Source organism: Festucalex cinctus, chromosome 7 (genome assembly GCF_051991245.1).
Source record: "Festucalex cinctus isolate MCC-2025b chromosome 7, RoL_Fcin_1.0, whole genome shotgun sequence".
In the NCBI taxonomy this organism is placed as follows: Eukaryota; Metazoa; Chordata; class Actinopteri; order Syngnathiformes; family Syngnathidae; genus Festucalex; species Festucalex cinctus.
In genome coordinates this window covers 8,250,963-8,276,007 of record NC_135417.1, presented here as the reverse complement: position 1 = coordinate 8,276,007, position 25,045 = coordinate 8,250,963, and the positions used below count along the sequence as shown (strand labels likewise).

General features: G+C 39.8%; 2 protein-coding genes and 2 long non-coding RNA genes across 7 annotated transcripts in view; 3 read left to right on the top strand and 1 right to left on the bottom strand.

Moving 5' to 3' along the window:
• lipeb (lipase, hormone-sensitive b) overlaps positions 1 to 11,578 on the top strand; it is a 31,466-nt gene extending 19,888 nt beyond the window's left edge. For all 3 annotated transcript variants that reach the window (XM_077527801.1, XM_077527802.1, XM_077527800.1), the window contains 7 exons: positions 1,490 to 1,642; positions 4,199 to 4,343; positions 5,194 to 5,421; positions 7,100 to 7,273; positions 7,927 to 8,087; positions 9,155 to 9,403; positions 10,706 to 11,578. In XM_077527801.1, coding sequence (XP_077383927.1) covers positions 1,490 to 1,642; positions 4,199 to 4,343; positions 5,194 to 5,421; positions 7,100 to 7,273; positions 7,927 to 8,087; positions 9,155 to 9,403; positions 10,706 to 11,080 — 1,485 coding nt within the window. In that variant the 3' untranslated portion in view covers positions 11,081 to 11,578. The remainder of the gene's footprint in view (positions 1 to 1,489; positions 1,643 to 4,198; positions 4,344 to 5,193; positions 5,422 to 7,099; positions 7,274 to 7,926; positions 8,088 to 9,154; positions 9,404 to 10,705) is intronic.
• Positions 11,579 to 11,618: 40 nt separating this feature from the next.
• Positions 11,619 to 19,674, top strand: LOC144022546 (uncharacterized). Its single transcript, XR_013284358.1, has 2 exons — positions 11,619 to 15,338; positions 15,417 to 19,674. It is a non-coding gene; the product is annotated as an uncharacterized LOC144022546 (long non-coding RNA).
• LOC144022545 (uncharacterized) lies at positions 16,127 to 17,464 on the bottom strand. Its single transcript, XR_013284357.1, has 3 exons — positions 17,167 to 17,464; positions 16,523 to 16,753; positions 16,127 to 16,251 (listed from the first exon to the last, which is right to left on the bottom strand). It is a non-coding gene; the product is annotated as an uncharacterized LOC144022545 (long non-coding RNA).
• An 831-nt stretch (positions 19,675 to 20,505) lies between the features above and the next one.
• The window catches only part of tmem145 (transmembrane protein 145), a 33,253-nt gene continuing 28,713 nt past the window's right edge, over positions 20,506 to 25,045 (top strand). Inside the window, exon 1 of one of the 2 annotated variants that reach the window (XM_077528085.1) lies at positions 20,506 to 20,985. In XM_077528085.1, coding sequence (XP_077384211.1) covers positions 20,875 to 20,985 — 111 coding nt within the window. In that variant the 5' untranslated portion in view covers positions 20,506 to 20,874. The remainder of the gene's footprint in view (positions 20,986 to 25,045) is intronic. The other variant, XM_077528084.1, reaches the window with a different exon arrangement.

Below are 25,045 nucleotides of genomic sequence, written 5' to 3'. Positions count from 1 at the left end.
GATGGGATCGGGCTTGACACCGATTATGTTGATGTACTGTATATAAACCCATGTTTGTTCAAATAACACAAATAAACCACCACATAATATAAACAAATATCATAAGCATATCCAACACACAAATACTACAAAATGCGCAGACTGTATTTTAACTTTGTATAATACGGTGCTTTGTTTTTTTAACTTAAAAAACATACAATCGTGTTGTGGGGGAGCCAGAACGACTTAAAGGTGTGTCAATTAATTTCTTTGGAAACATTGATTTGATATACAATTAAATTGTTATGTGATTTGATTTGTCACAGAACAGATTAAACTCTTAAATCAAGGTACACACAATCGAGTAAATGCCTCTATTGTGATTTGGGGTTCACTGGCCTGCTATTTTAAAATTGTTTTTTGCACTGTAAATAACTATAATGGCATAGCATGCATCTGTTTTGGGTGTAATTCCACTATCAACCACTAGATGGCGATACGTTATCTAGTTTGAGACACATTGCATTTGTAAAAAGAACAACAAAAACAGTGAGTATTTCAGCACCGCTGTTGAAAATTATTGCATGTCGTCCTCTTCGGTCCTGCTTTTTACGCCTACAGAAAGCGACGGCTGTAGGTGTATGTGAATCTTTGGGCAGGATTATTGATACTATATTTTGACGTTATCCATTAGTCTCAATGTGGTTCAATGTGAAATTTTTTTTTTAGTGCTTTACAAAGATGCTTAGGGAGTCTTTGAATTTATATGCATTATATTTCTATGTCGCGGATTTCACTTATTGCATGGGTTGTTTGATATGTAACACCGATAGAGGGAGGGATTACTGTACAGTCGGAAAAATTGGATACTGGAATGAAATCAAAATTGGACACTTGGTCCTGTGGTGTAAAGCCGGTCTTAATAGTTGTCTGACCTAGTTTTAACACCATTTTTTTCCCACTGGGTCTTCTCAGCAAAGCTTGCATATATTCACGCGATGAAAATTCAGAAAGCATTTTTTTTTTTTCCCGAGTTGGAATTTTGTTGACAGCTTCTCCCAGTCGTCTCCGCACATAATCCTCGTCCCTTTCATCGCCGTCACTGCCACTTTTTCAGCTCTTTATCACACTCTCTCTCTCGCTCATCCTCCTTGTTTGGAAGCTGGCACGTAACCAGACAAGCAATTCAGCAAACGCCTCAAAGTCATTGATCTCGCTAAAAACAAAAAACAGCGCGGCCTTTTACGGTGTCACGAAATTACAAGACTGCGTCAGCGAAAAAAAAAACCCTCCTGGCAACATCTCATCAACCTGGCTTTGTTTGTATTGCACAATGAGTGCGTGTCGGTGCAGGTGCACAGCAGCTAATCCCGCTCTCTGCGGGGCCCGAACATCGGCAGTAAAAAAAAAACAACAACAAGCCGTGTTTACAACTTGTCCTAATGTGCTGCTTTAAACTCAAGTCTTGTCAAGCAAGGATTGTTTCAACTCTTGTGTTGTCTCGCTCCAGGACAGCGAGACCCTGCTGTCGCTCACCCGCTCCGACGCCGGCGCCATCTCCCTCTCGCTGGGGCTGAAGACCAAGCGGCTGCCCTCGTCCCCCTGCCTGCTCATCCACTTCCATGGAGGAGGCTTTGTGGCGCAGACCTCCAAGTCACACGAGGTACCATTGTGTGTGTGTTTTTTTCCCCCCACACCAACCCAGCTCACAAAGACTAAGATGAGCGACGTTAACCCCCCAAACCCCCAATACACACACACACGTCTCCTCCGTTACACATTAGAGGTGTGAAAGCAAACAAATTAAATTGGTTTGCAAGCTTAGGGACAAAGTGACAGGTTGTTATGCTATAACAAGACATGTAATACAATTGATGCCTTGAGGTAAGGGAGTTTAATTCATTCCGTGACCACACACGGAACTCAAAACACGTGTAATCTAAAATCATCTTTAAGAAGGCGTTGATATGGAATTTGATGCTTTTACTAAGAATATACCGCGTTTGCTTATTTTGATGCATGAAAATAAATGTCATTCTTTCATTAGATAATTGAAATGTCATTTCTTTAAGTACATGTTAAATATCGCAATAACATCGATACTGCTACATTCAGCAACGATGTCGCATATCGCATGATTTTCCAACATCATGCAGCCATCTATACAACATAAATCATTTCAAAACTTTTCCATCATCAATGTGAGCTATAGTCTGTAAAATTTAAATAAAAATGACATATTTTAGTGAGGGAACGTAAAAAATAGTCACTTGACATAATGCGGTTGCACAAGTGTGCACACCCTCCTATAACTGTGGCTGTGGATATGTGTCATATCTCCCGTCTCCCTCGTAAAGTCGCTTGGAGCGGAGTTGCGGCACCTGCGCTGGTCAAGATACGCCAGATGCTCTGGTGACGCTTGCTCCGTCCGCCATGCTGACTGCTATTGAAAATTCATGACTTGCGCTCCCTTTTGGCACCCCTCGCTGCACCCGTTTGTGCAGCGTTAAACAGCAGATGTGTATGCGTGTGTGTGTGTGTGTGTGTGTTGTTCTTGGTTGACAGGAAGTGTGTGTGCGCCAGAAGGGTTTCTGCAGTCATGTAAAATTAACCACGCTCGCACCCACACACACACAAGCCCCTTATCTCCTGTCTAGCGGGCCATTTGTTTTGCTCCCTTCGAGCGAGTGAGTGATGAGCTGGCCTGACTGGCAGAGCTGCTCATAATCTTTGACACTCTCTTCAAGCAGTGACAGTTCACAACGGACACCATTCTGTACCCGAGCACCATCTCAGGAGATCCAGTTGCAAGAGCTGTGTCTTTTAAACCCTAGGATTGCACAAATTGGATTGACTGTGGTGTAGAAATATACAGTACTGCATCATAGTGAGAGCTGTTCTACAGCAACCTGCAATTTATTGATTTTTTTTTTTTTTTTTTTTGGAGGAGTTGTCGGAAAGTGCTTTTTGCAGGAGCTACATGGCTACCATTACAGCACATTAAATGCAAAACAAGAAAAAATAGTTTAAAAAATAACAACCCCAAAATGATTAAAAATAAATAAATAAATGTATATGATGTAGTATTGATCTGTTAATAATTACCATTGCTTTAAGTCACCTCTTCATGTCAGAAGCTGCATCGAAGCCTTCTGTATGCTCGTGCATTAAAAAAATAAATAAATAACTAAAAAATAAAATAAAAATAAAAATAAAACTTTTAAACACATTTTTGTGAGTGAATAAAGTATTAAAAACGTTTTTACACGTTTTTGGGCTTGAATGAGTTAATAGAGCAAGTAATTAAAAAAATAAAAATTAAAAAGAGGGTTATTATGCTGCCCCCAAAAGTTGCATACACCAGAAGGAGTAGCACGATGTCCATTGAATTGAAACAGGAAAATATGGGGGAAAAAACGGTTTAATTCTTGACATTCTTTTGTCATCATTGCATGTCTTATAAAGTGCAGTATTGTAGAGTTTTATTTTTCTTCTTAAAAAACACATTACAGATATTTTTCCAGAGACTGTAACAAATTAATAGAATTTCCATTCTTTTAAATAGGAAAAGATGATTTGAGATAAAAGTATTTGAATTTTGTGATGCAACTGAAGGATATTTGTAGCGGCAGATGAGTTTTTTGTGTGTGTGTGTGTGTGTGTGTGTGTGTGTGTGTGGGGGGGGGGGGGGTGTTGGATGACATTATTGTATTGTTCATGCGTTCCTCTGATGGCTTCACATACTCAGTTGACCGCGCTATGATTAATTATTTTGACAGCAGCACTCTAGTGGTGTCACCGCCAAGTTTTTTGGAGGTGCTGAGTCAGCATTAAGCGACATCTCGTCTCATGACACGCAAAAAAAAATAAAAAATACTCCGAACAACCTTTGAGGTCATCGTTAACCTTGCAGCAACCCCTTTCTTGTCTTTCCCTTTTTGTGTTCTCATCAAATAAGGACGTCTTTTGTTAGTGAAGCTCGCAAAGAAAAATGGAGGTGACCGCGGCGCGTCTAGACAATAAAGCCGGAAAAGCAGACACACCACATCACAGGGACCAATCATTTTCATAAGTTTTATGTTCTCGTTTTCACCCCACTCCCCCCGTTGTCACTCTTCTCTTCCTCTCTGCTTTATTGTGGCAGCTGTTGTTTCTCATCGCTTAAACGGCATATTAAACATTCCCTTTGGTGTCTCCTTCCATGGCTCTTCTGGTGCAGCCGTATCTGAAGAGCTGGTCGCAGGACTTAGGCGTCCCCATTCTGTCGGTGGACTACTCCCTGGCCCCTGAAGCCCCTTTTCCACGGGCCCTGGAGGAGTGCTTCTATGCGTACTGCTGGGCTTTGAGGAACCACCACCTGCTTGGTATGTTCACTGCACTATTAGCACCTGTGTTCATTTTGTCTGCCATTTTGAAATTTTGTCGCAGTTTTAGTCCAATTTCTCGCACGCCTGTTAGTTATGTGACTGCTTCGAAGCAAAGCAGGCACATATTACTATCCTAGAAAATGGCGTTTATTATTTTTCTTTATTTACCGGAATTTTTCAGACAAAATGCAGCCGAACAGTTGAACGTACCGGCACAAATGAAGTATCAAAAGATGCGGCTGTATCTGACTCGGCGGGGAATTATTTTTTTGGGAATTCCGAGTTACCTTGGTGACACAATTCCCCAAGAAAAACGCCAAAAAGTCCCATAGGAATGAGTGGAGAAGGGGAGAAAGTATCCATAAATCAAGCACCTAGGGATTATCAGGGACAAGATTTGACAAAATCATTGAATATTCCTCTCGTTTTTGTTCATGAGCTAAAATGTCCTTAGATTTTAGTCCAGTTTTTATTAAATGAAGGACATTTTAGTCGAGTCTTCATTAGTCGATGAAAATGCGTACGTTTTGAATCCCAGTTATTGTTTATTAATGGGTATTTTAGTCTAGTCTAGTTTAGTTATAGTACGGTGAAAAATGTGTGTTGACGAAATTATTTTTGTTTAGTTTTTGTTGTCAAAATTAACACCAATTATTATTAGCACTTGTTTTTACCCATCCATCTTTTGTCTTTTTTTTTTTTTTTTTTTTCTCTTATTTTACTGGAAGTTGATGCAAGTTAGGGGACAAAGCTGAGTGTAAGCAAACTATTTTAGTATATGAGAATGGGGAGCAAAAACGATCAATGTCGCATCAATGTAACTTTCGCCACCTTTTTTCTGTTCCAGGCTGGACCGGGGAGAAAGTGTGCCTGGCAGGTGACAGCGCCGGGGGCAACCTGTGCGTGACCACGTCGCTGCGCGCCGCCGCCTTCGGCGTGCGCATGCCAGACGGCCTGGTGGCCACTTACCCGGCCACCCTGCTCACCGCCTACGCCTCGCCTTCCCGACTGCTCACCCTCATAGACCCCCTGCTGCCGCTCAGCGTGCTCTCCAGGTGTCTCAGCGCCTACGCAGGTGCGTGTCCTCCTGCTGCGTGTTTTGTTTGGAAAAATGATTCATCTGGAGTCTGCGCAGTTGGATATAGGGAGTCCTTGTTTTGTGACGCAGTTCTGTTACTATGGAGGCGATGCGGAGACCTACGCTAACGTTGTGCTATACTAATGATGAGTGTCCATATTTAAAAAAATAAAATAAAATAAAAAATAAAATAACTTCTATGCCATGAACTAAAAGGAGTCAATGGAAAAACAGTAATTACGGCAGCAGCTGAGTGTCAAAAGACTATAACTAAACAAAATGAAAATGTCAAAGTTAACACTGCTGTACACACTGTTTGGAATTCAAACAAAAATCACTGGAGGGGTTGGGGGGGGGGGGGGGGGGGGGGGTCTTTAAAAACTTGCTGCGAGATCTCAATTTAGCAGTCATCAAATTTGCTTATCATAACTGTTTAGGGAAACCTAATATGTTCAAATTAGCTCTTTTTTTTTTCTTTTAAAAAATAATAATAATATTTGGTCAGTCCCTACATGTTTATTATAGAATTTATTAACTAATCTGACGTGTCAAATGAGTCCCATTTAACATGAGATGGAATGTGATTGGATCATTCTGAACACTTCGCTTGTTTTATTATTATTATTACTTTTTTTTTTTTTTTTTCAGTTAAGCTGTACAAGTTTTAGGTGAAACTGATGGTGGAAAAGTTTTGAAATGATTTATCTTGGTTTTCTTTTTCTATATATATATATATATATATATATATATATATATATATATATATATATAAAATGGCATTTGAACAGGGTGTTTAGACTTTTTATAGTCGCTGTTTAATAATCTTTAATGACGTAAAACTTGAGAAATATTCCGTATTGGCAGAGAGTGACTTTATAAAAAAAAATATATATATATTCACACAGGACATAAACGGGATTTTTTGGTTTTTTTTTTATTTTTTTTACGTAAACTGAATCGCGTTCTAAGCAGGTTCCAGATCCAAATCGTTTTGTGTATACCTGGCTTGAGCTTTGATAATTAAATTTGAACTTGTGTTTACATTTATGGAGCATCTAAGAAGCACATATAGCGTATAATAAGGTTTTATGGTGCTTTAGTAGTAGTTTAACTCATTTACTGCCAGCCCAGTAAAAATTTAGTTTTGACGTTAATAGTCGTCAGTGGCAGTGAATGAGTTAAACATGTAAATTCAATGACGTTATTTATGGGGAAAATCAATATTTTAAAATCCTAACTGTGTCTTTGCAGTCATTTTAAAACATATTCTATTTTGTCATTTTTAATTTTAATAATTATCTGCCCTCATAGGATTGAATGAATGAGACTATTTAGAAAGCGATTATTTTCTTGAATAAATGTTTCAGATGCAGGAGTTGTTCCTGTAAACTTCTCTTTATTTGCATATATATTACTTTCCGGGTCTTCTTATTGCAGCGTGTAAATAATCAGCACTCGCAATAATGTTTTGTCTGACAGGTGGAGGCGGGGCCGTGTTAATTACTCCTATATATTTTGCCTATAGTTTGTTTACCGTCAATACTTATCATTTGTTTTTATTCCCTCCTCGCCGAAATTGTCTGGAATCATCACGTTTGTTTACTATTCTAGCATTTTACTTTTATTACCTTTCCTCATTCACTTGGCTTCACTCATGATTCTAATGTCCCCCAAGGTAATGAGCCACAGACGGAGAAGCAGGTGGAGAAGGTGAGCACACTCAGCATGGTGAGGAGGGACACGGCGCTGCTGCTCCGAGACTTCCGGCAGGGCGCGTCCAACTGGATCCACTCGCTTCTGGACTCCAACAGAGCCGCCAACCCGCCCAGCACGCAACCAGAAGCCACTGGTAAGATGCTTTTTACCAAGCAAAGACTCCCGTGGCGGGACTTTTATTGTTCTAATGGATCTCTGGTGGAGTAAAACGGACTTCAAATGGGGAGATTGGGACGCATAAAGTTTTTTTTTTTTTTTTTTATTAATACGTGCGTGCATGTGAGTTTGTGCTCATTAATTCACCCAAAACCTAATAATAAAATCTCGTGCTCCCTTAAAATGTGTGACCTAAGAAAATGAACTCCGCATTTTATTGTGGGCAGCCAAAGGCGCACCTGTGCAATAATGTTGCCTGAGTCAGCATTTTGATATGACGCACCTTGAAAGTGGATGTTGAGATTTTTCTGAACATTTTTTGAGAGATATTGTCCTTTTGTGTGGTGATTACAGTAATCACATTGTTTTTTTTTTTTGTTTTTTTTTTTTACTCGTATGATTGTCTTTACTCTGGGTCCACTTCGGTCCTCCCAATTGTTTTCCACGGTTGTAAATCCATTCATATCAATTCACCTGACTGCAACAGAAGGCCTCTGACAGTAATCGTTCATTACCGCCTCCATAAATTTTCCCGGCCGAGCGCCTAACAAGCCAACTCCTCCTCCGCGGTTGATTATTAATTCAAGCGGCGGCGATTGAATTTCTCTTTTTTTTTTTTTGTCGTCTCAGACGCGGTGAGGACGAGCGTGTCCGAGGCGTCCATCTCCTCTCCTCACGTGGCCCCGTCGGAATTCCTCGCCGGGAAGTTATCTGTGAAGAGCCAGACGTGCCAGGACCTCGGAGCTCATAATTCCGACTCCCACTGTGCGCCGCTTGTGTCTGAGCGAGCTGTAGGTCACGCCAAGATTTATTTGTGTTTGTTTCCCCCCCAGCTGATGCTTTTCTCTGAAAAGGGGCCCTTGTCCTCTTGAAGTGAACGTCATTTAAAAGAGCAAAAAGGTTTTGGCATCATAGTCTGTGTGAAACAACATAACAAGCAATAACTTTTTTCCGAACAACTTTTTTTTTTCCTCTAAACAGATTTAAAGATTTGCAGTTAATTCTTAAGTAAGGCCTTTTTTTTTTTTTTTTTTTTTTTTTAAATGTCTATTCACTCCAAATATTTTAATTTTGTGTCAGTAGCATTGAGAGTTTGTAATGATGTTTCTTTTGTTTTCGTAACATTACAAAATTATTGACATTAAGCCTTTTTTTTCCTTTTTCCTTCGACTTCTTTCTCATAACTATATATTTTTTTAAAGGTAGAATGACAACTTTTGTAACATTAAATCATCATTCTGCAAACATTTTTTTTTTCTTGTAACATTATGACTTTATTCTCAAAATATTAGGACTATTTTTTTTAATCTTAACGTTGTTTTAATCTTGTAAAAAAAAAAAATAAAAATCTAACATACAGTACTGACTTTTTCTCATTTTGACTTTATTTTCAAAATATTAGTACTCTTTTTCTTTTCTTTTTTTTTAATCTAAACGTTATCATTTTATTCTTGTAAAATAAAATACAATCTCGAATGTACAGTAGATGTACAGTGTACAATGTACAGACTTTTTCTCATATTTTGGCTTTATTCTCAAAATATTAGGACTTTTTTTTATTATTCTTAATCTTATTGTTGTAAAATAAAACAAACTAATATAGTGCTATTTTCTTAGATTTTGACTTTATTCTTTTAATTTTAGAACCTTTCTCATACCATTACCTCTTTTTTTTTTTTTTTGTAATATTGTGACTTTTTTTTTCTTGTAACATTCTGATGTATATTCTCTTAACATAGTTTTTTTTATTTGGTATTGTAATATCTTAATATCAACATTTTTCTCCTCAAATTAGTGTCGCCTTGTGTTATGTCAACTCTTAGGCCAGTGTCACATTTCCCTCTTGTGTGTCACGCAGCCTGAAGAAGTCCACTTCTCCATCTCCGCGGACACGCGCTCACCTGTGCACGGCGACTTGTCTTCGGTGGCCATACCGCCCCCTGTTGGCGAGGAGGGCTCCGAGTTCCCGCTAGGCTTCGAGCCGCTGCGCTCGGAGCAGCTGTCCGAGATGAAGCTGCACAGTTCGCCGGTGGTCAAGGATCCCTTCTGCTCGCCCCTCCTGGCCCCGGACAGCCTGCTGAAGGCTCTGCCGCCCGTGCACATTGTGGTAAGTGACACACAGTGTCGGATGATTTGTGTTCACCATCTGCATGCTAAAAAGCTGGAATAACGAAACGAAACGTTGATGTATTCCAATGTGCAAATGAAGCCATTACGCCGTCTGCATGTGTTTGCAAGATCATTAGCAAGGTGTTTGGATTTCCCACCTGCGAGTGAGCGTGATTGTTTGACATGACTCGATGGGCCATTCAATCAATTCAAAGCTACGTTTTGCACAAATTACTCAGTTGGAAGGCAGCTGGATTTTCCAATTACTTTTTCTTTTTACATTGTGACCTTGTTTTCTAATATTCTGACTTTTTTGGGGGGTAATATTTCAACTTTTTTTTTTTTTTCCTGACATTACAAGAGTTTACTTTTATAGTGATACTGAGGACCCCTCAGGCTAGCCCATATCAGCTTATTTATGGTTATTTTTAATTGAAACTTTTCACATTTCTGTAGGCCATCATGTCAAACAAAATGTTCTCGAAAAGACGTTTTTTTCCCCCCCCAACACCAAAAAACGAAAATCTGATTTTCAACATTTGTGATGTGTGACGCAGGTTCACTCATTTACTCCCAAAACTGTATAAATACGTTCTATTTTAAACGTATCACGTGTCCCAAAGACGTATTAATTTTTGTTTTTGTTTTTTATTTTTTTGTTTTTTACAGAAGGCTTTGATGCAGCCTCTTAACTTCAGAGAATGGGTGAATAAAAATGGTAGTAATTAGAAAACCAGCTTGCAGGTGGCAGCAGAGTATAAGAGATCAACCAGGGCCATGATGAAAACAAGTTGTTTCCCAACAATTCTAAGCAGATTTGTGAATAATGATAAAACTTAGCTATATTCTAATGCTATTTTTTTCCTTATTGATGAAAGAAGAGACTTTAATCTTTCTTTTGGTAGGTTCCATGATTTTATAGCAATAGAACACAATATATTGCGTGCCTTGCAAAATGAGTCAAAATCCAGTAAAAAACAGCCTGGAGCGAAGGGGGTTGCTTCAGTGAAAATGGCTGCGAGTGAATGTGTGAATGCCAAATATGAAACTATAAAATACATATAGCAAATCATTTGAAAGAGTATTCGACCGATCTCTATTGGAAACTGGAGCTTGCACATAATGCGGCTGACCAACAAACAAACCTCGAGAGATGACAACATAAGCTCCTCGACAGATTGCGTTTGTTTGCGATTTTCAAAACGGCTCCGGTGAGTCAGCAAGAAGGCAAATATGGCTTCCTTCCTCTCATCCCTCGATTAAGATGCCCGACACGACCGCTTTCCTTGGCTCTCCTCAGGCGTGCGCCCTGGACCCCATGCTGGACGACTCGGTGATGTTCGCCAAGCGCCTGCGGGCCGTCGGCCAGCCCGTCACCCTGTGCGTGGTGGACGACCTCCCGCACGGCTTCCTCAGCCTGTCGCAGCTCTCGCGGGAGACCAGGGAGGCGGCCGGCGTGTGCGCCGAGCGCATCCGCGCCGTCTTCACGCAGAAGGAGACGCCGCCGCCCGAGCCGCGCAAGCACCGCAAGCTGGAACGGACCGACAGGAGCGCCGCCGACGCCGCCTCCCTGTTCGGCGGAGGTGAGCTGGACGCGGGGCTCGGGGGTAAAATGGCCGAAGGGGACGGCTTTGTGACCATCACACAAAATGGCGTTGAGAGTGTCGGGGCTTAAGAACGGGACCAATTTCGGCAAGGTGATGCCGAGACCACAAAGAGGAAGTAACCCTCTGCTTTGAAAACCTGTCAGCAGTCCTGCATAAATCCGTGATAGGGTGATTCACGCTTTTAAGGAAATCGAATTTAGCAACACGGATCTATTTGGCAGAGATCAGATGTCTGGCCACTTTCTGGAGTGGAAAGTAATCCTTCACGGGCTTATCAGTAGGGATGTAACGATAACGGCAATATCACGCTATTAAAACTGCCACCATATATTGTTTTCATATTATAAACAGCACATCTGTTAAAAAATACAAACAAAAAAAATCCGTTTGATTTCCATTTATGCATTGCTAGCACCTTCTAATGGCTAGTTTTTTTGTTTTGTTTTGTTTTTTGTTTTTTTTAGTGCAATTTAATCTTCGTTTGGGATGTTTTGGCCCTTCTACCACAAAAAGTATGGAATCAGCAGTCTTGGACGAGCACTCACTCAGACGTTTTATTCTGTAGATCAAACTCGGATAAAAAGCATGAAACAGTCGTAAGGTCATTCCAAAGTGCAACATCTTGGCTTTCAGAAACACTAAAAGAAAAAACATCGTGCTGGTCAGTAAATGTTACTTTTATAGAGCAGGTGCAGGGAAATAAATATGGAATCACTCCATTCTGCGGGGAAAAAAAATATGGAATCATGAAAAACAAAGACAAAAAAATTTCAACACATCACTAGTATTTAGGTGCATTTTAACTTCTGACTAACGAGCAGATGTCATTTGAGGCAGGTGCCCAATTAAGAAAACAAAATTGACTGGGTGTGTCCTTATTTTCTGCTCAAAATGGAGTGATTCCATATTTTTTTTCTTCAGAATGGAGTGATTCCACATTTATTTCCCTGCACTTTTTCTATAAAAGTAACATTTACTGAGCAGTTTTTTCCTTCATTTCTTTTCCTGTTTCTCAAAGTCAAGATGTTGCACTTTGGAATGACCATACGACTGTTTCATGCTTTTTATCTGAGTTTGATCTGCAGAATAAAACGTCTGCGCGAGTGCTCGTCCAAGACTGCTCATTACATACTTTTTGCTTGGGGCTCTAATACCGCGATATCACGGCATTGCCATTATCGTTACATCCGTAGTCAATACGGCTCACTTTGTTGACGCTAACTCTTGACTCGCGGCACAATTCGAATTATCAAAAATAAATAAATAATTAATTTGTCGTTTTTCCAATCATATGTTGTTCATTTCATTATATCTCCATCTACACATTTTTGTGTAGCGTCGTACTGACCTTCTGTGCCGTTGATTCCACCACGTGAGCGTTTCTCGGTTCTTGTTCAAGGAACAGCTGCTCTGGGCTCTGCAGCAAATTGAAATGTTTTCTTCATAACAATGTGTGCTGAGAGCACGAGGAGGAGGAGGCGTAGACACGAGACAGTACAGTAATGGGACCGAGCCTACGACTAATTGCGATCAAATATGTTGAGAACTGGTCACAAGATGGTGGCAAAGCCTCCTCAACTCACTCCAACATGCTTCGCTGGAATCACGCAGCCACAAGACCATCTCGATATCAGTGGATCCATTTTTGGATCAGATTTTGCGAGATTTCGGCCCAATCAGGAAAGAACATTTTTCAGTCATTTAGCAGCAGATGCTAAACTAACTACTTAATGCTTAAGTACTTTCAGCAGTGCCTGTAAAATGCCACTAGGTGACAGTATTATTAGTTTCTGGTTTATCTTCATTGCTTTTCTTGTAGGTGTATTCAAATAGTTGAGTCATTTTACTGTACAGCCTACATTTTATGGTGGGGTAGCAACCGGGCCCGATTATGAATAGTGAAAGTCAATTGACAGTTATCAAGAAAACAAACAAAAAAATCCACACTTTTTTTTTATTGTTTTTTTTTTATGGATATATTACTGTCAACATATGCTGGAACATTGCTGTTGTTTGAATTTAATGCTGCTTCTCCACAGACCGTCACAACCTGTTACCATGTTTTAGCTTTTATGGTATGCGGCATCCCATTTTACTACTTTCTTTCGCAGAATTTTACGTCTGGGGGGGAAAAAAAAAACGCATATAAATTGGGAATAAGTTATAAATGCTGGAAATACTAAAATCCACAAATACAGTTGTGCTTGAAAGTTTACATACCCCTGGTCTTGGGGTATGTAACTTCTGAGCACACTGTATAGTGAGGAAAAAGTCCATAAAATCCAAAATACTGTGGCAATTTTTGGATATTTTCATAGAATGAAGTTGACATGAGATGTGCACGTCAATTTTGGAAACAATTCATCGCGTTGAATTTTTGTGTCATTCAGCAACGTTTACCGGTAGCTTTTCGTACTGTACATTTACCGTTGTGCTCATAAGTTTTGGTATGTATGTATGTAACATTTCAAGCACAACTATAGGTGAACCCTTGAATGGCGACCCGCAAATATGCGGGGGTGCGCTTTATTGTAGTTTTATTCTGCCGTGTTCGTATTTGCCCCTCCAGGTTCAAATGCGTTACCAACCTGTAAAGTATATAAAAAAAAATCTGCAAGTAATTGACATCCACAAAAATGTTTATGATTTCCTGTAGATGCCACAAGATGGCACCAAAGCACTATTTTGATATTAGACTGGGCTTTTTTCTGTGAATGTTTTTTTCGCAGCAAATAATGGAGAATAGGTTTTAAGGCAGCATCACTGTACATGTATTAGAATTTCAGTCATATGCAGCTTTCAGTGTCATAGAACGGTTTTTCTTTCTTTTTTTTTTTCTTTTTTTCTTTTTTCCTTTTTTCTATCCCCTCGCTGCATCGTTATGGCTCAGACTGACAAATTTCTTTCGACGTGGTAGATAATGTGCCTGACGACGAGCGGCTTGCCCCAATCTCAAGTGTTTTTTCTTAAGGAAAATGATTGCGCCCAATATTTATGAATTAATTCTGTTTAATTCTTATTCCGCGAACGCAGTTATTGCTCAGAGAAGCGTGTTTGGACGAGTGCTGGCACTTGAAATATATTCTTGCTTAAAAAAAAAAAAATTGTGTTTAGCTCCCCTTTAAGGCCCTTGAGGAGCATTTAGCATTTTCATCTGACGAGCAGAAAAATCCTCCCCTGTAGACTTTTTGAGCGGGATTTTCGGCAGCAAAAGTCGGACGGGTGGATTAGCGCCGCATATTTTTTCCCGCCACATTTTGCTGTCAGACTGATGGAGAAAAGCCGTTGAATAGGAAGACGGCCTCCACTTTTGCTCTCTCTGCACTTTTGCTGAAGTTTCTTATGTTTCGGTTCACGTTTCCGCTTTTTTTTTTTCCTTCGATGTCGGCTCTTCCTATCATTGTGAAGCAGAATTCACCAAGCGTTGGATTGTTCACCCACTAATAGGGAACGTGAGCTGGGATAGGTCGCTTGCACATCGTAATGCATCATGGGAGTTTTTCCTTCGGGCGCCATATTGGGTGTCCGCCGGTTCACAAGGTACACTCGCGAGTTACACGGTAGAGCTTATCAACCTGATGTAATTTTCGCAGTATTTTCACGATTTACCGGAAGATCAAAAAACAACGATACAGGCAGAAGGTGTCTCTGTGTGGCGGGATTGATCCTAATTACGTCCTGACCAAGGGTGATTTTTTTTTTGACGGAGAAAGCTTGCTGGCCAAATGTGACATCTCTGGACATCTTTCCCTACCTCGTGTATGCTCCATAACACGCCAACAAATCCTTGGAGGCTTACAATTATTTTGTAAGCGGGTGGATGCAGAGTGTAAACTTTAACATCGCATCAGAAGAAACTGTTGCTGTTGCACGTAAGTAAACCACATGGTGTTGCTAATTCTGCACACAAAAATGTTGATTTGTTCTCAGGCTTCCTGTTATCATTGTGTTTACATGCACAGCTGGGTTTACCTGATGTGGTTTTTCTAATCATTTTATAACAGGCAAATATGGCAGAGCGTATAAGAATAAAAAGTAACTGCACAGCCTCCCCGTGGCTTAATTAAATTTAATGCTACCCTTTCACTAGTTACATGTTACTTAATCAACTTATTCTAAATGGTTAAGGTTAACCACTCTCAGAGGACGTATTTTTAGTTTCAGTTTCCAGTACAATAAAACGTGTTCATGGTAACTACTGAGCATACTGACAGCTTTTCTTATGATCTCACGGTTAAGGAGGCTGTCACAACACCCAATTTCTGTCTGGTGCCAGATGGCAACAATTCCCATCACTTGTCACGACAACACCAATAGTATTACCAGGTATGTATGGCTTTACTTTTTGTAGTTTATTTAATTTTATGTTTCATATTTTCATTACAATGTTTGTCATATTTTCAGATTCAGGCACAGATGAGTTTAACTGGACGGACTTCTGCGACTTTGTGGTGTGGACAAAGTGTGATTGAGCGAGTCCACCCAGATCGCTCGTTTTGGCCAGCTGGAAAAGCCAGAGTTTTTTTTCCCCAAAATCCCCTCCTTACCTGAACTGCTCGGGAGAGCATTTACTAGATCAGCAGTGGACTTCCAGTGTTCCTGCTCAGCCGCTGTCACCTACCACTTGCTCATGTACTTCAAAGATGCGGAATAAAGTAGTTTTTTGTGCTGCAGCAGATTGTAAAATCAAATGATATCACTTGAAGTGTGCCAATCTAGACTGCCAAAAGGACAGTGGTTTTGTGACAAGTGTGAAACAAGGATTATTGGGAAAACTGTAACACAGTACCACTTGTCTTACATTAAACAAATTTAAAAGAGAGCAACTTTTTCCTCTGTACATAGCATAATGAAAGTCATTGCGTACCCCATCAACATTACATCATACCGTCATCTCAGGATGGTAGGCACCTGTGCTAAAATAAACTACATTAATTAACAGTTCAATTTTATCCCTGAAATTACTACATCTAATCATTATTCACTTCATTTTTTTGTGCTTTTAGAAATAATAAAGATTTATGCCATTACTTTAAGAGGGACCATATTGCACATTGAGTCAAATCCTGTCATTTGTATTATGTACAGCTTTGTAAACAAACCCAACAATAGAATTTGTATAATCGCTGCCTTTATTAGCGCCAAACAAACAGTCGCATGTTGTCCTCCTCCAATGCTTTGATGCTCGCCTTCGTTTCCATCATGTCATTGGCAATCAAGTCGGTGTGGCATGAGATCCCTAAAGAAAAAAAAAAATAAAAAATCACAAAAAAATACGGTACCAGTAATAGGTTTAATATAGTAAAGTAGTATAGTTTTTTTGTCAGTGTAAAAGAAATGTACACATTTTGTTGCATTTTTTAATGTATGAACATTGCTACAGGCAAATACTTATTTCTATAAACACTTCCAAATGTCTCTAAAATATAAGGTGCGTGTACACACACAAACAAACACATACATTCACTCATGCATACAATATATCATGTAATGAATTCTGAGTGGCATACCAGAGTCAATGATGTCAGCAGTACTTGAGGGTACAGGTTACTGGAGCCATCTGGCTGCATAACTGCAACAATCTCTGCCACTTCGAGTCGTCTTTTCTTTGCTTGTCTCTCCTGTGCACGTTCATATCTTGGCACCGACTGGGCTGAGACATAGATGTTGTAACTTGGGACCCAACTTTAATGTTGGAGCCCAGTCGGGATGATTGGACAGAAAAACGGGCGCAGGGCGACCTGTTAAAATAAACAAATATATAAACAAATAAAATATGGAAAGACTGGTTATTTTACCGCAGTAGGGTGGCCGTGAATAAGTTCTTTAGCATGATGTGTAGGCTACCGGGGGTCTGTTTTCTTGCATCAGCCCCTTCTGTCTCTTTTTTTTCCAAGTTTACATTTTGCCACCAAAAAACATGTTATCGGCATTAAACGCCCAAGACTAATCAATCCAATTTCAGCAGTAAACACTTTGCACTGGCACTACTTGGGTGAAAATGTTCGATGTTAGCTTTCGGCTAACGTCCGCTAGCCAGCTTGTACTACCGAACTTGCTTGCTCATGAATCCAAAACATAAGCAACTTGCCCATATATGGGCGGTCGAAACGTTATTAATCCTCATGCATTAAATAAAGGTAAACAAGCTTACCGCTCACAAAGTGATCGCTGCACACACGAGCCCAAAGTAACGACTTCCCTCCGGAGTCCGCACTCCTCTGTCTCCAGGCCCTGGTTCCTAATTATTTTCGGAATTCGGAAAAAAGACCGACCATTTTCCCCCTTGGCTTTGTTCGAACAGCCAACGATGCAGCAACAATGTACAATTTTAAACGCAGAAAACAAACGTGATAGATACGTGTTAGACCGAATCGCTACGTAAATGGAGGCCACCCAGCATGGCGACTACGAGAAATCCGAGGCGGAAGTGACGACATGTGCAAGCGACCTATTAGACCGTCGTGAGACAGGTTAGTTTTACCCTACTGATGATGTGTTGCCGCGATAGTAATGCTGAACTAAATATACAATCAGTAATAACTTGTGCGTTAGTGGCCATTTTTAAGCATGTTGCTTGCACTTTTTAATTATTTTTTTTGGACATCAAGTGCAAGCGAGCACAAGGCCGAACTAGCACTTTTAAATATCTGCTGCTGCTCATGGCGGGTCCACAAGTTTTTTTTTTTTTTTTTTTTTTTTTTTTATCACTTTTAAACATATGCCGAGAGGTATGGAAGTGTATTGCATTCACTTGGGGGGGGGGAAAAAAAACCTCTTGTTTTTCTGACTAATTTTTTGGGGGGATACCGTCTGTGTTTGGTAACTTCTAGAAGCATGAAACTAAAGTGTAAGTATAGACCAACCGGATGTACTGTATACCTTTCAAAATAAAAGTTCACAAGGAAACACTATTACGTCAAATAAAATAACATACAGTAAGCGGTAACAATAACTGCAGTTACAGTACGTATACCGCATAGTTTATACAGTAGTCTGTTCACAAGGTTGGAGTAACAAGATGGCCGCCCTGTTACTTCAACGGCTTGCACTGGCGTGTATGGGCTATCCAGTCTTATATATAGATCAGTGGTCTGCAACAAGTCACTTGGAGTTCAGAGGTTTTTTGGGAATATTTTTTTTCTGTTTTTTGGATTTTTTCCCTGTTTTTCTGAATATTTTTCCCGCCTATTTTTCGGAGGATTTTTTTTTTTTTTCAGTTTTTCTGAATAATTTTTCTCTGTTTTTCAGATTTGTATTTTTTTTTTTTTTTTTTTTTTTATGGTAGAAAAAAAAAATTCAGTAAAACTGAAAAAAAAAATCAGGAAAAACAGAAAAAAAAAATTGCTCCAAAAAAACAAAGCTCCCCAAAAAATTAGTCAGAAAAACAGTATTTTATTTTATTTTTTCGAATGAATGCAAATCGCTTCCGTATCTGTCGATGCAGAATTTTGCCACATTCAAATTATGAGATGAGAAATCACATATTTTTTAATTACTTTCAGCATAACAGGGCGGAAAAAGTGACGAGTGAGTTTCTGGTGGCTCTCTACAGTTACAAAATTGTTGTCAATTGTTAATAGAAATTGCAGGTGGTGGGTGGGGGGGGGGTCTCATTGTACTGTGTACTATTTTTCACCCTTATTTTGTGTGTGTGGCTTTATTGCTGTCAAAATATGCTGGAGCATTGCTGTTCTACCAATGTAAGCTGTTCTCCACATGGCTGCATAATCAATTGTCATGCTGCCTCTATATATATATATATATATATATATATATATATATATATATTTTATTTTTTTTTTCGTCTGCAAGACTTGCAGTCGACGAGAACTTTGATTTAGGGATCAGCAAACTCCGACTCCGAGTTTGAGATGGGCAGATTTCAAAAAGATTTAGTGACGTTGAGCCCCGGCCTACCTCGACCTGCTTGGCACAGGCGTCCTTGAAAAATAATTGGGCTCCTCCAAAAGAGAGGTTGAAAGTTTCGCACTGGAAGAGGGGACACTTCACCGGTTTGACTGTCGGCCGCTTCTTTACTCAGCGTGTTTGTATTTCAAATGCGTAGGATTTGTGAGTTGGGAAATTTGTTCTTGTCCCTTGAATCCAAATGAGTTCACGGTCAGCATTGTTTGGACACCAGATTGAAAAGCGAGGTTGATGTTGAGGACACTAGTTTTTTTTTTTTTTTAATATATATATCAATCCTTAAAATTGAGTAAAATTTGTTTTGAATTGCACCAGTTAGCTACGGACCTAAAGTGCATCATGTAAATTTTCCCACATTTGCATATGGATCAAGCGCAAAAGTTGAGAACCAAAGACTGCAAAGGTTATAACGTTGAGACCGTATTTACTGTTCATCTGTTCTCTACTCAATACAGCTGCGAGTTGACTCGATTTACCTTTAATAGCATCATGCTGTCAAAATGCTAATCAGCTGTTGTGAAACGAGACACGGACTGGATGGAAACAACGCTGCATTTCCTTTAAGGAAAACACCACAAGTGCAAACCTGTGAAAGTCGAATGTATTTTTATCCGTGTTACGACTCGTGTAGATATTTTTATCCAAAGAGCTGTTTGTCAAATGTGATTCTTTTGCAGGGTTCATACACAAATGGTCTGATTTTTAACAAAAAAATAAATCTATCCAACCATGAGCTTCGCTTGTGTGTCATTGCAGTCGTCATAATACAAGTCAAGCAAAAGTCGGGAAGAAAATAAGAAGATTATTCTGTAAATGCAGTTACAGTGCAGTGCATGTGTGAAAACGTATTTAGTTTCCAACTATCACTACACAGCCAAGATCCAAGTTTTATCTTTGCAGATTCAAAACAGACATTTTCAAAACTTTTTATTGGACTTTTACAATCGACATGCCATCACTATGAAAATTATGTGACTAAAATCATTTTCTTTTTAATCTGAATCTCCTTCAAAATACATAAAAGTAACCAAAAAAAAAGTGCTTTACATTTTTATCCCCTTTGAAACAACGTAACTATTTTTTCAATAGTAAGCTTAAAAAAAGGAAAAAAATGTTCCTTTTGATTTGTTTCTGCATTATGCAAATATGCAAAAACATTAACTCCATTTTTAATTTTTTTAACTCCATATTTAAGATTAAAAAAAAAGCAGACAATCTTGTAGATTATATGGCCATGCAGTCGATAAATACTAATAAACACATAGTGTTGCAAAAAAAAAAAAAACAAAACATAACTGTACTTCAATTTCTATCAATTTTTTTCCCCTCTGTGTTCTAAATAATTTAAAATTACAAAATAGACAATGTGTACCTTTTCACGCGTATATGTCACATGATAAAAATGCTCACAACAGTCTTGTCCACTGAAAAACATGTTTTGACTTTAATTTTCTATTACAAAAACTGCATAATGAAAAAAAATTCATACTAAGTTTCAAATTTAAAAAAAAAAATCTAAATAAAATATATATGCGAGACGTGTTATAGGCCTAAACCTGTAAAATGTGTCAGAAAAGGGGATCTTTTAATTAATAGCACGGCAACAACATACGCAAAGCGTACAAACACTATACTCCCCCTAGTGGCTCGAAACGAAATAAGGGATGACGTCAGAGTCATCTGATTGGACGACATCCTTTTAAAAGGCCATCTGTTGGCATTTTGAACGTGTGCTGCATTGAAGAAGCGCGCATGCGCACACGCACGCTTCCATCCATCTTGACCAGCCAGAGGGGGAGACCGCGTGAACGCGCCCCCCCTTCTCTCTCTCTGTCTCTCTCTACCCCGTTTCTCCTGTGCGCGCTCCCGCTCCGGACTCCAGCTCGGAGTGAGCCCGGAGCACAGACGAGCCTCGGCTGGGGGAGCAAGAAAGATGGAGGCGCGGCTCGGAGGGAAACTGCTGTGGCTGGCCGCGCTGTCCGGCGTCCTTTACGTGGACACTGTCCTGGGGAAATACGTCAAAGGCGTCGTGGACACGAAGGAGGTGAGTGACGCTATTTTATCTCTTTTTTTTTTTTTTTCTTCTTTTTTTTGTGGGGGTTGATACGTTTGACGACATCTCCGGTGGAAGCGTCCACATTCCGCCGTTCGTCGTTAAGTTCTTCGAATGTGCCGCCATTTAGCAGCACCTTTCGTCTTCGCGTGTCGTCTGTTCGCTTCGTCCCAGCCCAGGTGGGCTAATGAATCATATTTTTTGCCCCCACCCCCTCCACCTCGTCCGCCGTGGGGGCCACCTAACCTAGGAGACGCCGGTTACAGGTGTGCGTCACGTGACGTTCGCGTATCGCTTGGGTGGCTCGGGCATCGCCGGTGTTGAGGTTCGAGAGTCGCCGCAGTGGTGGGACTTTTAATGAGCGAATGATGGAAATGTGCACAGGTGGCTGCGACTTCCTTCATCCCCCCCAACACCCCCCCCTTCTCTCTGTCTATAATGCAATTCAATGCAGTGAGGCAGTCAACTGGAGGAGACGGAGACCTCCGCCAAGGCCTGAGTGAAAAAACCGCCTGCACATCACCTGTGCCCAGTTAATGTCCAAGAGGTGGCATCCTGACCGAATGGATGCTCCCCTTCAAGTAGATATTTAACCCTTCGGGAAAAATAACATTTTTGATTTTATATGATAATTTAGTTGAAGCACCTTACTCAAGTTACAAAGTAAGTGTCACTCATCAAATAGATGCTGCCGTTTATTTGCCCTTTGGACAAAACATTACAAACAAATGTATTTTCAACACCGTACCCCAAATGAAAAACTGTGATGGCAATAAATAGATACCACATCTCAAATAGACATCCCATAATATAACTAGACTAAGTGCAATTTCTAAAGAAATTGCGTGGGAATGCTGAAAGCTGAATGCTAATAGCTGAATGCTCATGAAGTAAATTGAAGGCTAACATATGTGAAAATGACAAAGTAATTAACTAGTAATTACTACTAGTAGTAGTAAGAGTAGTAATAGTAGTATTATTAGTAACTAGTAATTAGTAGTAGTTAGTAGTATTACTAGTAATTACTAATAATAGCAATGAATGTCATTGAACATTAAATCGAATGCAATAACTTGTTAATGGAATGACAATGAAAGATAAATTGTGTGAAAATTACAAATGATCAATTGTAGATGAATCATAAATTAAAAGTTGAAATGCACACAGCCTAAGGTGGGATTCGAACCCTCGCCTCCTGTTTAGTCAGTCCCATTGAAAGTGAATGAGGAAAAGTTGATCTTTAACGTTAAATTACGCGAGTAAGTACTGTAAGTAACGTGGAATCAGACGATTATATTCCCAAGAAGGTTTGATTTTTTTTTTTTTTTCAGCAAGTTGAAATTTGAATGGTGTAAATCGGAAGTATTATGAGGGAGTTTGACTGCAAAAAAAGTGAGAAAAAATGTGCCTGGAAAAATAATAATAAAGAATAAAAAATTACTTTTAAGCATTCCCACAATAGAAATGCAAGTGAAATACTTTCTCTGAAAGTAATCATAATGTCGTTTACTTGATTGAATCAACACCACACCTTAGACAATTACTTTTTCTCCCCTATGGGGGAAAAAAAAAAGTTTTCATTTAACATTCTAAATAAAATAAAATAAAAAAGTGTCCTCAAATAACACCTGACGACTTATTAAATGCTCTGTAATGTGCTGTCTACTTGATTAAATGCCTCACCTCCAATAGATACCCCTCACAAATGTTTTGATGACTTTCTTATGACTTTATTAAAATGACAGCTATCCATTAAACAAGTATAGTTCTCCCCCATTGAAGTCCTTACTCCTAATGGATTAAATGCGGCTACGCTGGAAGTTTTAATGGTCACCTACTAATTAATTCAATGTGCATATTCTTGGGAGGGGGGGGGGGGGGACTTGCTTAAGCCTGTTATTCTTATGTAGTAAGGTAATGTGATGTGAACACCTTAACCCTAATTAACCGCTGTGTTGTTCACTTTAATAAATAGATCTCATTTTTCTCCTTAGAAACTTGTTAGTTGGATTTGTTGTACCTCTATCTAATTGACGTCTGTTGTGTTTACGTGAACAACTAAATGACATACCCCAAATAGATGCCTCCATTTTTACCCTTCAGGGAAGAAGTAGGCGCCATTTTATTATTATTATTTTTTGTAAACCTGAAATATAAACTGAGAGCATTTTTAAATGTGCCATGTATTTCATAATGAGCGTTTTTGAATGATTCTCAGGTTCTCATGTCTTGCCAGTATTTGATGTTGCCGCCAACAAAACAAAACAAAAAAAAAACATGGCAAGAACTCGAGCATGCGTAAGCGTGCAAAGCTGGGCCACAATCTATCAGCCGCGCCACAACCAGCACACAATTGAATGGCAACTCCGACTGACTAAATGGACGACCAGTTGGCGTCCTTTCTCACACCGGCCCGGAGTGAATGGATGGCAGGCTGCGTTCATCCATCAGCACCGGCGCCAATGATGTCCTTGAACACAACACTTGTTTAGTCGGGGTGGGAACCTCTGAGTACCTCACGATACGATATGCGATACAAGGATATTGATTATCTCATGATATGATGATAATACGATTATCGATATATTGCTCAGGTACTAAATCCACGATAAAACTACTCAAAACATGAACTGATGTTTCTTTTTGTACCATGACTGAAACACAATATTAAAACTGGAGTCTTCTTCACAGTGAGTACTTTATAGTGTATTTTTTTTTTCAACAAATACAACAAAATGTCTTCTTAACAGAGGCCATTTTTTGTGAACAAACTTGTGTCTTAGTCAATTGCTTCATTTTGTAAACTGTGACACTTTTTTTGTGTCTAACATTGCAAAAGTAAATACATAAATAAAATTACTTAAATATAAAATCCAATTAAATCAATATTAATATTCCTCAGAAATTGTGTGCCTCAAAAAGTCGAAACATAAACTGTTTTAAAATGTAAACATTTAAGATTTAATGCACATTTTTCATAGAAACGTATGCAAAACCGAGTCAGTTGCTCGACAGATAAATTGTCTTCCACAAGTAAATGTAAGCTGATGAGTTTTCTTCGCCTGAAGACTTGCGTACCTTTCCCCGCCAATCTTATGAGGCACTCCCCCTAGTGGCCCGCCAAGTAATTGCTCAATAAGTCATGAACAATTGATCCGTTATAGTGGCTGTATATTAACTGCAAATATTGCGATAATTGTGTAGGCGTATTGATAATCTATCGGGAGACAAAGTGTCACGATTTATCGCGCTATCGATATTTCGTCACACTCCAACTAATTAGCATAATGACAAATAATTGTAAACAAATCTCTTTCTGACATACTGGCAAGGAGGCCAATAGGGTGCAGTAATGCTTGCGATTACTTTAGGTTCAAATACATTTAGGATATGGTGTTTATTATTTGGGCGGCACGGTAGTCGAGTGGTTAGCACGTCCGCTTCCCAGTTCTGAGGTCTCCGGTTCGAGTCCAGGCTTGGACCTTCCTGGGTGGAGTTTGCATGTTCTCCCCGTGCCCGCGTGGGTCTTCTCCGGGTACTCCGGTCTCCTCCCACATTCCAAAGACATGCATGGCAGGTTAATTGGGCGCTCCGAATTGTCCCTAGGTGTGCGTGTGTGTGGATGGTTGTTCGTCTCTGTGTGCCCTGAGATTGGCTGGCAACCAGTCCAGGGTGTCCCCTGCCTACTGCCCAGAGCCAGCTGAGATAGGCGCCAGCAGCCCCCGTGACCCTTGTGAGGAATAAGCGGTCAAGAAAATGGATGGATGGATGTTTATTATTTGTATTTTGTCGTTTTAACTGGTGGGTATGCATCGTATCCCTGGAAAGAAAAAGGGGCTTGATGTCGACTTAATGAGCTGTCATTTCTGTGAAAGATCCTCAACGAGTCGCATTTGCGTCACTGGGAACACTCAGTTTCGCTGCCATCAGCTGTCCCTGAATGCATCACAAGATCATTTGGCAAGTCAAGCACATGCCACCAGGTGGCGCCGCGCTTGCCATATCCGCTCAGTGTTTGTGTAGCTGCTCCAAGGTCACATCAGCGCCGCCG